At 46.9% G+C, this 13,895-nt stretch overlaps 1 protein-coding gene across 1 annotated transcript in view; it reads left to right on the top strand.

Annotated features, from left to right (window-relative positions):
- LOC110510810 (plexin-A4) overlaps positions 1 to 13,895 on the top strand; it is a 473,690-nt gene that overhangs the window by 256,651 nt on the left and 203,144 nt on the right. Inside the window, exon 4 of the mRNA XM_090213615.1 lies at positions 7,510 to 7,641. Coding sequence (XP_090069741.1) covers positions 7,510 to 7,641 — 132 coding nt within the window. The remainder of the gene's footprint in view (positions 1 to 7,509; positions 7,642 to 13,895) is intronic.

The following is a 13,895-nucleotide window of genomic DNA, read 5'->3' as shown; positions in this document are numbered from 1 at the left end:
CAGCCTACCATTGACTATGTACAGACCAGTGTTCCACAGAGCTGTAGGTGTACCTACCAAAAGAGTCCCATCTCAGCCTACCATTGACTATGTACAGACCCAGTGTTCGACAGAGCTGTAGGTGTACCTACCAAAAGAGTCCCATCTCAGCCTACCATTGACTATGTACAGACCAGTGTTCCACAGAGCTGTAGGTGTACCTACCAAAAGAGTCCCCTCTCAGCCTACCATTGACTATGTACAGACCCAGTGTTCCACAGAGCTTCACGAGCTGTACTCCGTTTTTGTTTTTCACTTTGTCATAGTTGTTTCTGTGGGGGTATGTGGGGAGGGAAAGGTTGTTGCTTCCTGGTAGGTGTTTATCCCCATGACTGTTAATAGTGTCTTGTTCTTCTGCTGTTCTACCATTCAGGTCTCCACAGACCAGTACGTTGCCTTGGGCCTGAAAGTGACTCATTTCCCCCTCTAGCATGGAGAAACTCTCTTCATTGAAGTAGGGTGACTCTGAGGGGGGAATGTATGTGGCACAGAGGAAGACGTTTTTATCTGTCAAGATGACCTCCTTGTTGATTCTTAACCAGATAATGAATTCTCCTGTTTTGATCAATTCAATTGAATTAATTCGTTCAGATTTATACCATATTAGCATTCCCCCTGAGTCTCTGCCCTGTTAGATTCCTTTTCATTTAGTGGATGGTATGATTATCTCCCTATAACCTAGTGGACAGCCAGTGGAAACATCACCTGTGCACCATGTTTCCTGTAGTACTACAATATCAACATCATCAATTTCTTTCAGGAAGTCTGGGTTTCTGCTCTTTAGTCCAAAAGCAGAGGACTTCAATCCTTGTAAATTCCAACATGCAACGTAAAAAGATTTCATAACTTTTTTTTTCTTTACCTTCAAAATGAGACAAACACTCACAATCCAACAAGAACTATTAAAATAGGATTTTTCAATTAAAAGTAAACTCTTATTATGCAAATGTGATTAGTTTATTATTTAAGATAGAATTTGTGTCATGCAACTTGGGTGGGTGTAGTGTGAGGATGGTGGAGTTCTTGTGCTCATCTTACCATAACCCTCGCCCTATCACATGTGAGCATAGTAGACTCAGCTTTCTCTTTCTTTCTCTCTGTCTCTCTCTATCTCTCTCTCCTTCTCTCTATCTCTCTCCTTCTCTGTTGAATGGGCGACGTCGGCTGAACGTTTGACAAAAGGTAACCTGAGGCTGAGCGTGACCAGTCGGGTTCCGATGCTGTTGGTGCAGAGTGTTGTCACTGCACTTAAAGGTCATTGATTGAATGCCCTTTATGGTAATGATATTTCTATGCCACTGAACACAGTGGAGAGCCTCTATCCTGTGGATGGAATGGTGGTATGAAAAGCCTCCCACATTGATGATGCTCCCAGATTCTTTCCCCCTTGTTTCCAATGGCCACTTCACTGTAGGTTCTTTATGTGATGAGATGTTTGATGATTTACACGATGTCTCACTCTTGGCTTGTTCTAACATGACATTGGATGTGAGCTTTGGTCAACCCACTCAACACTGCTGGTTATATGGCCCACAATGCACTGTGTTGACACTTTGACTGCGTCCAACTTCCTCTGCTAGTGTGGTGGGCGAGGTGTGCCATACCAAACAGACCTCAGCTCTGTGTGATGGGCATCTCCGTGCCACCCTTCTCCACCCCATGCCAATGGAAATCACTCCCACACTCCCACACTCCTACTCCATAGCTGTGTCTCTAATGAGCCCATGCCACATATAGGTTTCTGCTGTTTTAATTGGCTGTCTATTGAGATTTGCTATATGTATTTCAATACAGTGCGCCCTAGTTGATGTAGCTAGCTAGCGCCATCGTCCTGTCTATTCTGTCTTCACTAGATCCCTCTCGTTCACACACAAGGGCTCAGGAATGTGTTCCATCGTCCTGTCTGTTCTGTCTTCACTAGATCCCTCTCGTTCACACACAAGGGCTCAGGAATGTGTTTCATCGTTTTGTCTTCGGACTGTGTTCTGTTCTGTTTGGGTCCTTTCTCCACTCCTGTGAAATGAGCTTATCTCCTGCTCCCTCCTGGCCACGGCTGTCTGGCTGGCTGGAGTTTAGGATCCTGTCTCCCTTCCAGAAGGGTTCTTCTCTCGCTTTCTTTCCTTCTTTTTCTTTTCACTCTTTCTCCTCTCTCACCTTCTCCCTCGCTCTCTTTCTCTCCCTCTCTCGCTCTCTCTCTCTGGGACCTGTAACGAGGGCCGTCCCTCTCTCTCTCTCCGGGACCTGTAACGAGGGCCGTCCCTCTCTCTCTCCCTCTCTCTCTTTCTCTCCCTCTCTCTGGGACCTGTAACGAGGGCCGTCCCTCTCTCTCTCCCTCTCTCTCTTTCTCTCCCTCTCTCTGGGACCTGTAACGAGGGCTGTCCCTCTCTCTGCCTAAGGTAAAGTGGCAGCAGTCTTGTGAGTTTCTGAGGCTCACACAGATTATCCAAAATCAATGGACAGGCCTAAGTGTAGAATAGGAGTGCACAAATGTTTTAAAAGGGCAATTGTCGCCTGTAGAAAGTTAAAGCTACAGCCTCATTGCTATGGATTTTTGAAAGGTGTTTAGTGGATAGGGTTTGATACACAAAGGGATAAGCTTAGTGTGATGTTTTAATCATCTCTTGCAATACACTTTTATTTTCAAGATTTGTTCATAGAATATTTAAATTATTGATAATAATATATGTGTATTTAGCTTTTGTAGTAGAGTTGTTTGATTCCAGCATCCACGGGCCGTCTTTGGCCCTGTGATAATGGATGTTGAGTCGAGCCAGAGGAAGTGCCATAATTTCCATGTGCTCTGGGCTAGTCCTTGCCAGTGTGAGGAAACTGAAGAGCTCCTATGGTTTTCACACCAGAATGTCTTCCCTCCCTCTACCCCCCCCCCCTCCCCCTCTCTCTCAATTCAATCCAATTCAATTTCAATGAAAGGCTTTATTGCCAGGGGAAACATATGTTAACATTGTCAAAGCAGGTGAACTAGATAATAAAATTTTTACAAATGTACAATAAACATTACACTAAAGTTCCAAAAGAATAAAGACATTACAAATGTTAGATGATGTGCAGATAGTTAATGTACAAAATGAAAAATAAATGAACATAAATATGGGTTGTATTTACAATGGTGTTACAATGGTCTCTCTCTCTATCACACCTGTTATCTGTTTGCCCCATGGAGATCACTCAGTGATAGAGCTCACTCAGTGATAGAGCTCACTCAGTGATAGAGCTCACTCAGTGATAGAGCTCACTCAGTGATAGAGCTTACTCAGTGATAGAGCTCACTCAGTGATCGAGATCACTCAGTGATAGCGCTCACTCAGTGATAGAGCTCACTCAGTGATCGAGCTCACTCAGGGATAGAGCTCACTCAGGGATAGAGCTCACTCAGTGATAGAGCTCACTCAGGGATAGAGCTCACTCAGCGATAGAGCTCACTCAGCGATAGAGCTCACTCAGTGATAGAGCTCACTCAGTGATCGAGATCACTCAGTGATAGAGCTCACTCAGTGATAGAGCTCACTCAGGGATAGAGCTCACTCAGGGATAGAGCTCACTCAGGGATAGAGCTCACTCAGCGATAGAGATCACTCAGTGATAGAGCTCACTCAGTGATAGAGCTCACTCAGGGATAGAGCTCACTCAGGGATAGAGCTCACTCAGTGATAGAGCCTAGTCGTTCTCTATCATACAGAGACAAGGCTGAATACAGATGCTACACAATAGCCAAGGCTTAATTCACTAGCATAGAAAACATTTCCCTATAGCACCATACGACACCTAAACATTTCCCATGAACGAGATGTTGAGGTGTTGTATAAAATAAGGGAATTAAAACAACAGTGAGGGTTCGTGGCTGCCATTGATGTGCCAGTATCCTTCACTTGTTTAGCTGAAACAATCTCACTTTTGAAGGTTGAGATCAACTCACCACAACATAAACTGTTTTGATGATAAAGTACATGTTTTAGCAGCTCTTAGTTACCATCTCTAATACCATCTCAGTATTGTAGCAGTGTGGAGCTTCATCTGCTGCTGTTGTTGCAGCCGGTGGCCACTAGGTGGACATGATATGTGGCTGTGTGTGTGTAGGGCTGCAGGCTTCTCACTGATGCAGTGTAGAGCTTTCTCACTCTGTCTCTGCAGGCAGCTAGACAGACAGACAGACAGACAGACAGACAGACAGACAGACAGACAGACAGACAGACAGACAGACAGACAGACAGACAGACAGACAGACAGACAGACAGACAGACAGTTGCTTCCACAGCCACTGATCTACAGCAGCATAGCGCAGTGTAGGATCTATGATCTGAATGCTATACCTTTGGGCCCCCAAATGAATTTACACACACATATTCACATGCGCAAACGCACGCGCACACACACCCTTAAGATCAGTATAGAGAACAACACACACGTTGAGACACTTTGACAGTGGGCAGTGTGAGCCAAGGTTTGCCCAGTCTCCCATAAATCATACTGATAACCATGTGAAAGGCTGGTTATGGGCATTAAGTGGGCATTAAGAGGGACTGCCTTCCTGGGAATCTCTCTCCTCCAGATTCAGTGGGCATTAAGAGGGACTGCCTTCCTGGGAATCTCTCTCCTCCAGATTCAGTGGGCATTAAGAGGGACTGCCTTCCTGGGAATCTCTCTCCTCCAGATTCAGTGGGCATTAAGAGGGACTGCCTTCCTGGGAATCTCTCTCCTCCAGATTCAGTGGGCATTAAGAGGGACTGCCTTCCTGGGAATCTCTCTCCTCCAGATTCAGTGGGCATTAAGAGGGACTGCCTTCCTGGGAATCTCATTCATTCTACAGTAATAATGTGATAGCAGAGATTAGCATGTAATCCAGTTAAGATCCCAAGTACCTAATCCACTTTATATGAATGTATTAATGCGGAATAGAAATAGATTATACCGTTGGGTGGCGTGTCAGAGAATGAATCATTTATCTTGAGTGTCTTAAACAGGACATGAATACTGATAATAACATAATAACAACCCAGTCATAACCAGCCATATATACAGACAGTATATCTGTGATATGAAAGCTATTCAGTTGACTGTTGTGATGGTGATGATGGGGTCCTGATAGCTAGTAGGTCGGGTTGCAACATCCTCTTCTGATACCTAGAGCCCGTTGGTCGTTGGTGCTGATCAGATGATGTCCTCTCCTCACCCAGACAGGCCTCCATTCAACACAGTTAAAAAGGCTTCTCCGCCACAACAAAAGTACTGCCAAAGCAATGATGTTGAACAATTCCACAGGATATGGAATAGGCCTGGAACATAAGACATCTCCCTCCCTCTCTGTAATCCAAGCAGACGTGCTGCCTCTTCCCCAGTGGGTCATTTGTTTAGCAGTGGTAGAGATAAAGGCAGAGCTTCCCATTCCTACTCCCCAGTGGCTAGGGATTGGCCACAATGGCCCAATGGCCCTCTCTCTCCCTGGGCTTTGTCTGCACCACGCATGGCCTGCTGGCCCTCATATTCTCCACCTGGCGATGGACGACACCACTGAGCATACACGGATGGGGGGGAGAAGGGACGTAATCCGACCCCCACCCGATCAGGCCGATTAGATAACCCCACCTGCTGGATCGGGGCGCCGGCTCGTGTGGAAGGCTCCTTTAATCCTTTATTCCTCTTTTATTGGCTGTTCTTTTCTCCGACTCTCTTTCGACCCTCGTGTGGCACAATGGGTCCCAGTGAAAGTGTTGAAGGGGAGGCTTTGATAGTGTTCTGGGCCTTTCAGATTCACACAACTATAGTAACTAAGGACTAACTAAGGACACCAGGGAAAAAGTCAGCAGGAAGGGACTCTAGCACAGAGAACAGAGAGAGAGGGGGGAGGGGGAGAGAGAGAGGGGGAGAGAGGGGGAGAGAGAGGGAGAACGAGAGAGCGAGAGGGGGGAGGGGAGAGAGGGGGAGAGAGAGAGAGGGAGGGAGAGAGAGGGGGCGAGAGGGGCGGAGAGAGAGTGAGAGGGGGCGAGAGAGAGGGGGAGAGAGAGAGAGGGGGGAGAGAGAGCGGGGGGGGGGAAGAGAGAGGGGGAGAGAGAGCGAGAGGGGGGAGGGAGAGACAGGGGGAGAGTGAGGCTCTTCAGAAGCTTTGAAACTAAAAGCATTGGAGCTGGATCAGTTTTGAAAGAGGCTTTATGTTGGGGAACAAGATCTCTCTCGATATAGAAACCAAAGCTCAGCAGCAGAGAGTCAGAGGGAAACGTAGCACAGGGAATTAACTTTGCCCTGCTTGGGGAAGAACAATCGATTTTCGTGCCAAAGTTGTTCTTTGGCACTATATGTCCCCCCAACAAACATCACAGACATTCTCGAAAGTGACTTTTGAAATAAAGACAGTATTATGTTCCTGTCTGCTCTACGAGATTGTATGTTGTCAACAGCAATAACAGCTGTCTGATGTGTTGTGTTATGAAATGACCCCCAGAATGTGTTGTGTTATGAAATGACCCCCAGAATGTGTTGTGTTATGAAATGACCCCCAGAATGTGTTGTGTTATGAATCGACCCCCAGAATGTGTTGTGTTATGAAATGACCCCCAGAATGTGTTGTGTTATGAAATGACCCCCAGAATGTGTTGTGTTATGAAATGACCCCCAGAATGTGTTGTGTTATGAAATGACCCCCAGAATGTGTTGTGTTATGAATCGACTCCCAGAATGTGTTGTGTTATGAATCGACTCCCAGAATGTGTTGTGTTATGAAATGACCCCCAGAATGTGTTGTGTTATGAATCGACTCCCAGAATGTGTTGTGTTATGAAATGACCCCCAGAATGTGTTGTGTTATGAAATGACCCCCAGAATGTGTTGTGTTATGAATCGACCCCCAGAATGTGTTGTGTTATGAATTGACCCCCAGAATGTGTTGTGCCACCTCCCTCTCTCAGCCAATTATCTTCCACTTCCGTTTATGACCTCTGAACTTTACAAAACAAGTGATATATTATTCAAGGTGCCATGGGCATATTAACCAGGTGTCTTCTGTAGAACTCTGACAAGTCTGACAAAACGGCTGTCCCACACGCTGACACAAGCCCTTATTAATTTGTGTGTGTGTATGTATGCCCTGGGAAGCATTTTGGGCAGGTGTCAGAAAAGGGTGTTTGCGGGTTATGACAGCCAGGAGGCTGCTTTTAGGTGTTGTGTTGGAACGTGCCCCTGTGTGTGTGTGTGTGTGTGTGTGTGTGTGTGTGTGTGTGTGTGTGTGTGTGTGTGTGTGTGTGTGTGTGTGTGTGTGTGTGTGTGTGTGTGTGTGTGATAGTAGAGCAGATGTGAGGATATGACCTAGAGCCTCCTGTCATTCCTCCAAGTCTGGGTGAGGCCACTTTCTGCTTTTGGCTGAGCACACACATCTAGGACAGACACACACACCACCCCCTACAGCTGCCTAAACATGTCCCCCTCTCCTCTCCTCCTTTCCCCCCTTCTCTCCGCTTCCAGATCAGGGTGGACGGGCCTTCCCATGGTGCATTGCAGTATGAGGTGATCCAGGCAGTGGAGCGAGGGCCAATCCAACGGGACATGGCCTTCTCCCCCGACCACCACTTCCTATATGCCATGTCAGAGACACAGGTATGTCACGTGACCCCTCACCCCACACACACCCTGACATACCCACACACCCTTTACTAGTGGTTAACACCCTGTCTGTTCACAGTGGGGCTGTTTACCATTTACTAGTGGTTAACACAGTGGGGCTGTTTACCATTTACTAGTGGTTAACACCCTGCCTGTTCACAGTGGGGCTGTTTCCCATTTACTAGTGGTTAACACAGTGGGGCTGTTTACCATTTACTCGTGGTTAACACAGTGTGGCTGGATCCCATTTACTAGTGGTTAACACCCTGTCTGTTCACAGTGGGGCTGTTTACCATTTACTAGTGGTTAACACAGTGGGGCTGTTTACCATTTACTCGTGGTTAACACAGTGTGGCTGGATCCCATTTACTAGTGGTTAACACCCTGTCTGTTCACAGTGGGGCTGTTTACCATTTACTAGTGGTTAACACAGTGGGGCTGTTTACCATTTACTAGTGGTTAACACAGTGTGGCTGGATCCCATTTACTAGTGGTTAACACCCTGTCTGTTCACAGTGGGGCTGTTTCCCATTTACTAGTGGTTAACACCCTGTCTGTTCACAGTGGGGATGTTTACCATTTACTAGTGGTTAACACCCTGTCTGTTCACAGTGGGGCTGTTTACCATTTACTAGTGGTTAACACCCTGTCTGTTCACAGTGGGGCTGTTTCCCATTTACTAGTGGTTAACACCCTGTCTGTTCACAGTGGGGCTGGATCCCATTTACTAGTGGTTAACACCCTGTCTGTTCACAGTGGGGCTGGATCCCATTTACTAGTGGTTAACACCCTGTCTGTTCACAGTGGGGCTGTTTCCCATTTACTAGTGGTTAACACCCTGTCTGTTCACAGTGGGGCTGGATCCCATTTACTAGTGGTTAACACCCTGTCTGTTCACACTGGATCCCTGTGTGATTCCTGCTGCCTGGGTCTGGTGGGTTGTGGAGAGGTGAGAGAGGGACGTTGTTTATCCAAGCAGATGGAGAGAGTGTATATAAGTGAAAAAGAAAAGAGGTGGTGAATGTTGTGAGAAAAGAGGATAAACAGAGTGGTGTCCGTCCATTAGATGCAAGTAAAGATTCTCTCTCTCACGTGCACACGGGGTCACACACACATTACACACATGCGTGCACACACTCAAACTCGTGCACACACACGCGTACACACGTGTACACACGCGTACACACACACACACACACACACACACACACACACACACACACACACACACACACACACACACAGGGCGGTAGGTAGCCTAGTGTTGGGCCAGTAACTGAAAGGTCGCTAGTATAATCCCCGAGCTCACTAGGTGAAAAACCTGCCGATCTGCCCTTGAGCAAGGCACTTAACCCTAATTGCTCAATAATAATGATTAAATTATGTATACATTTCAATCAGGACTGACTAATCAGAATATTATTATGTTACTGTATAGATTTATGAATTATATTTTAATCCTAGTACTGAATATAATGTGTGTAATTATAATCAAGAGTTAGAACAATGACTGTCTGTTCCTTGGTAGAAACGAATGAACTTATCGTCAGACTGGCTAGAACGCTTATCTACACAGGGAGACCTTGGCCTGGTCGTAAATTATCTAAACCGGTGAGAGACGATGTAGGAAGGTTTGTGAACCACACTGCCATTGTATCGGAGTGGCGGAGGAACGGGACAGTTTAAAACCTATGACGTCATTTTCAGTTTATAACCTGTTGTAAATTGTATCATGTTCAGTACTCTGGAGAATAAACGCTAATGCTTGATTTTGAGACTGGTCTCCGCCCATTTTATGCAAATAAGTATCTTACAAATCCTTAGAAATGGGCTGAGTGTATTAATTGAATTGGGTAATAAACATATAGGAATTGAATTCCTCTAACAGTGACCTTTGACCTTCTGGTGCCCTTTAACCTTCTGGTTCATACTTATCTCTCTCTAGCCTGTCTAGTCCTTCTGGTGCCCTTTGACATTCTGGGTCATACTTCTCTCTCTCTAGCCTGTCTAGTCCTTCTGGTGCCCTTTGACCTTCAGAGTCATCATAGACAGGGGGTGAGAGTATTCAGATGTGTTGGTGTGTAGCCGGTGGCAGTCCATGGTTATTCTATTTGTGTTGAAGGGTTGTTTATGGTGTGGTAGCAGCAGCACTATATACATCTCAGAGCACACTGGCCTCTGAGAGAGATCTGACCTGGGATCTGACCTCAGAGAGATCTGACCTAGGATCTGACCTCAGAGAGATCTGACCTGGGATCTGACCTCTGAGAAAGATCTAACCTGGGATCTGACCTCTGAGAGAGATCTGACCTGGGATCTGACCTCAGAGAGATCTGACCTTGTATCTGACCTCTGAGAAAGATCTGACCAGAGCACACTGCCCTCTGAGAGAGATCTGACCTGGGATCTGACCTCTGAGAGAGATCTGACCAGAGCACACTGCCCTCTGAGAGAGATCTGACCGGGGATCTGACCTCTGAGAGGGATCTGACCTGGGATCTGACCTCTGAGAGAGATCTGTTCTGGGATCTGACCTCTGAGAAACATCTGACCTGGGATCTGACCTCTGAGAAACATCTGACCTGGGATCTGACCTCTGAGAGAGATCTGACCATAGCACTCTGACCTCAGAGAGAGATCTGACCTGGGATCTGACCTCTGAGAGAGATCTGACCAGAGCACACTGGCCTCTGAGAGAGATCTGACCTGGGATGTAACCTCTGAGAAAGATCTGACCTGGGATCTGGCCTCTGAGAGAGATCTGACCAGAGCACACTGCCCTCTGAGAGAGATCTGACGGGGGATCTGACCTGGGATCTGACCTCTGAGAGAGATCTGACCAGCGCACACTGCCCTCTGAGAAAGATCTGACCAGAGCACACTGCCCTCTGAGAGAGAGGGACTATGTGACCTGGAGAGGTGAGGGGCCGTGGTGTCACAAACACACAGGAGGAATGATAAAGAGAACCGGTGCTGCTCTCTCTGTCTGTCTGTCTCTCTCTCTGTCTGTCTGTCTGTCTGTCTGTCTGTCTGTCTGTCTGTCTGTCTGTCTGTCTGTCTGTCTGTCTCTCTCTCTTTCTCAGTCTCTCTGTCTCTCTCGCTCAGTCTCTCTGTCTCTCTCTCTCTTTCACAGTCTCTCTGTCTGTCTCTCTCTCTCTCACACACACACACACACACACACATACACACACACACACACACACACACACACACACACACACACACACACACACACACACACACACACACACACACACACACACACACACACACACACACACACACACAAAGAGAGCCTGTCCTCCAGGACCCAATGTACTCTCACTTAGCAGTGTCCTCTGTTCTTTACTTTCACCTCCTTCTGCCCCCTCTATCTTCTCACTCCTTTACCCTTCCTCTTCTCTCCTTATGTCTCTACCTCACTGCTTTTCCTCATCTCCTCTCCTCCTCCTTTCTCTCCTCTCCTCCTCTTTTCTCTCCTCCTCTCCTCTCCTCCTCTCCTCCTCTTTTCTCTCCTCCTCTCCTGTCCTCCTCTTTTCTCTCCTCCTCTCCTCATTTCCTCTCCTCATCCTTTCTCTTCTCTCCTCCTCTTTTCTCTCCTCCTCTCCTCCTCTTTTCTCTCCTCCTCTCCTTATCTCCTCTCCTCCTCCTTTCCTCCTATTTTCTCTCCTCTCCTCCTCTTTTCTCTCCTCCTCTCCTTCTCTTTTCTCTCCTCTTCCTCTTTTCTCTCCTCTCCTCTCCTCCTCTTTTCTCTCCTCTTTTCACTCCTCTCCTCTTTTCTCTCCTCTTTTCACTCCTCTCCTCCTCCTCTCCTCCTCCTCTCTTCCTCTCCTCCTCTTTTCACTCCTCTCCTCTCCTCCTCCTCTCTTCCTCTCCTCCTCTTTTCTCTCCTCCTCTCCTCCTCCTCTGTTCCTGTCCTCTCCTCTTTTCTCTCCTCACCTGTTCCTCTGTTCCTCTCCTCTCCTCTTTTCTCTCCTCTTTTCACTCCTCTCCTCCTCCTCCTCCTCCTCTCCTCCTCCTCTCTTCCTCTCCTCCTCTTTTCACTCCTCTCCTCTCCTCCTCCTCTCTTCCTCTCCTCCTCTTTTCTCTCCTCCTCTCCTCCTCCTCTGTTCCTCTCCTCTCCTCTTTTCTATCCTCACCTGTTCCTCTGTTCCTCTCCTCTCCTCTTTTCTCTCCTCCTCTGTTCCTCTGTTCCTCCTCTCCTCTGATGTAGCTGCAGGGTTGTGTTGGCAGAGGGAGCCTCTTTACCTCCACATGGAGGATTATGGACCTTGCTGGTCTTCTCAGCAGAGTGTGTACATGCATACCTGTGTGTTTGAAGGGCTGCTGATGATCCTGATAGTGCTCCAGTTTGAACATCACAGGAGGGTTCAAGGTTCCCCTTCAAACCGTCCTCTCACTGCCTCTCATAGGGATCTCATCAGAGAGAGAGAGTAGAGAGTGAGGGGGGAGAGAGGGGAATAGAGAGAGAGGAGAATAGAGAGAGTGTAGAGAGAGAGGGGAGAGAGGGGAATAGAGAGAGAGTAGAGGGAGAGAGGGGAATAGAGAGAGAGGAATAGAGAGAGAGTAGAGGGAGAGAGGGGAATAGAGAGAGAGGAATAGAGAGAGAGTAGAGGGAGAGAGGGGAATAGAGAAAGAAATAGAGATTGAGTAGAGGGAGAGAGGGGAGAGAGAGGGATAGAGAGAGAGAGGGGAGAGAGGGGAATAGAGAGAGAGAGTAGAGAGAGAGGAGAGAGGGGCATATAGAGAGAGAATAGAGAGAGAGGAATTGAGAGAGAGGGGAATAGAGAGAGGAATAGAGAGAGAGAGAGGGGAGAGAGAGGAATAGAGAGAGAGGGGCGAGAGAGGAATAGAAAGAGAGGGGAATAGAGAGAGGGGAATAGAGAGCGAGAGGAATATAGAGAGAGTAGAGAGAGAGGGGAATACAGAGAGTGGAGAGAGAGTGGAGAGAGGGGCATATAGAGAGAGAATAGAGAGAGAGGAATTGAGAGAGACGGGAGAGAGAGGAATAGAGAGAGGGGAATAGAGAGAGAGAGTAGAGAGAGGAATAGAGAGAGAGTAGAATAGAGAGAGGAATAGAGAGAGAGACGGGAGAGAGAGGAATAGAGAGAGGGGAATAGAGAGAGGAATAGAGAGAGAGACGGGAGAGAGAGGAATAGAGAGAGGAATAGAGAGAGGGGAATAGAGAGAGGAATAGAGAGAGAGAATAGAGAGAGGGGAATAGAGAGAGGAATAGAGAGAGAGACGGGAGAGAGAGACGGGAGAGAGAGGAATAGAGAGAGGAATAGAGAGAGGGGAATAGAGAGAGGAATAGAGAGAGAGAATAGAGAGAGGGGAATAGAGAGAGGAATAGAGAGAGAGACGGGAGAGAGAGGAATAGAGAGAGGGGAATAGAGAGAGGAATAGAGAGAGAGACGGGAGAGAGAGGAATAGAGAGAGGAATAGAGAGAGGGGAATAGAGAGAGGAATAGAGAGAGAGAATAGAGAGAGGGGAATAGAGAGAGGAATAGAGAGAGAGACGGGAGAGAGAGGAATAGAGAGAGGGGAATAGAGAGAGAGAGTAGAGAGAGGAATAGAGAGAGAGTAGAATAGAGAGAGAGAGAGTAGAGAGAGAAATAGAGAGAGAGGGGTGAGAGTGGAATAGAAAGAGAGGGGAATAGAGAGAGGTGAAAAGAGAGAGAGGAATAGAGAGAGAGTAGAGAGAGGGAAATAGAGAGAGAGTAGAGAGAGAGGGGAATAGAGAGAGAGTAGAGAGAGAGGAATAGAGAGAGAGCAGAGAGAGGGGAATAGAGAGAGGGAATAGACAGAGAGGAATAGAGAGAGAGGGGAATAGAGAGAGGAATAGAGAGAGTAGAGAGAGAGGGGAATAGAGAGAGAGAGGAATATCTCTCTCTCTCTCTTAACATTGCCAAAGCAAGTGAGGTAGATAATATACAAAAGTGAAATAAACAATAAAAATTAACAGTAAACATTACACATACAGAAGTTCCAAAAGAATACAGACATTACAAATGTCATATTATACATATGTATATATAGGTGTTTGTTCTTCACTGGTTGCCCTTTTCTTGTGGCAACAGGTCACAAATCTTGCTGCTGTGATGGCACACTGTGGTATTTCACCCAATAGATATGGGAGTTTATCAAAATTGGATTTGTTTTCGAATTCTTTGTGGATCTGTGTAATCTGAGGGAAATATGTATCTCTAATATGGTCATACGTTGGACAGGAGGTTAGGAAGTGCAGC

This window comes from Oncorhynchus mykiss, chromosome 21 (assembly GCF_057628025.1).
Source record: "Oncorhynchus mykiss isolate SJ-2025 chromosome 21, ASM5762802v1, whole genome shotgun sequence".
Lineage (NCBI taxonomy): Eukaryota > Metazoa > Chordata > Actinopteri > Salmoniformes > Salmonidae > Oncorhynchus > Oncorhynchus mykiss.
This window is presented reverse-complemented; position numbering and strand designations above follow the sequence as displayed.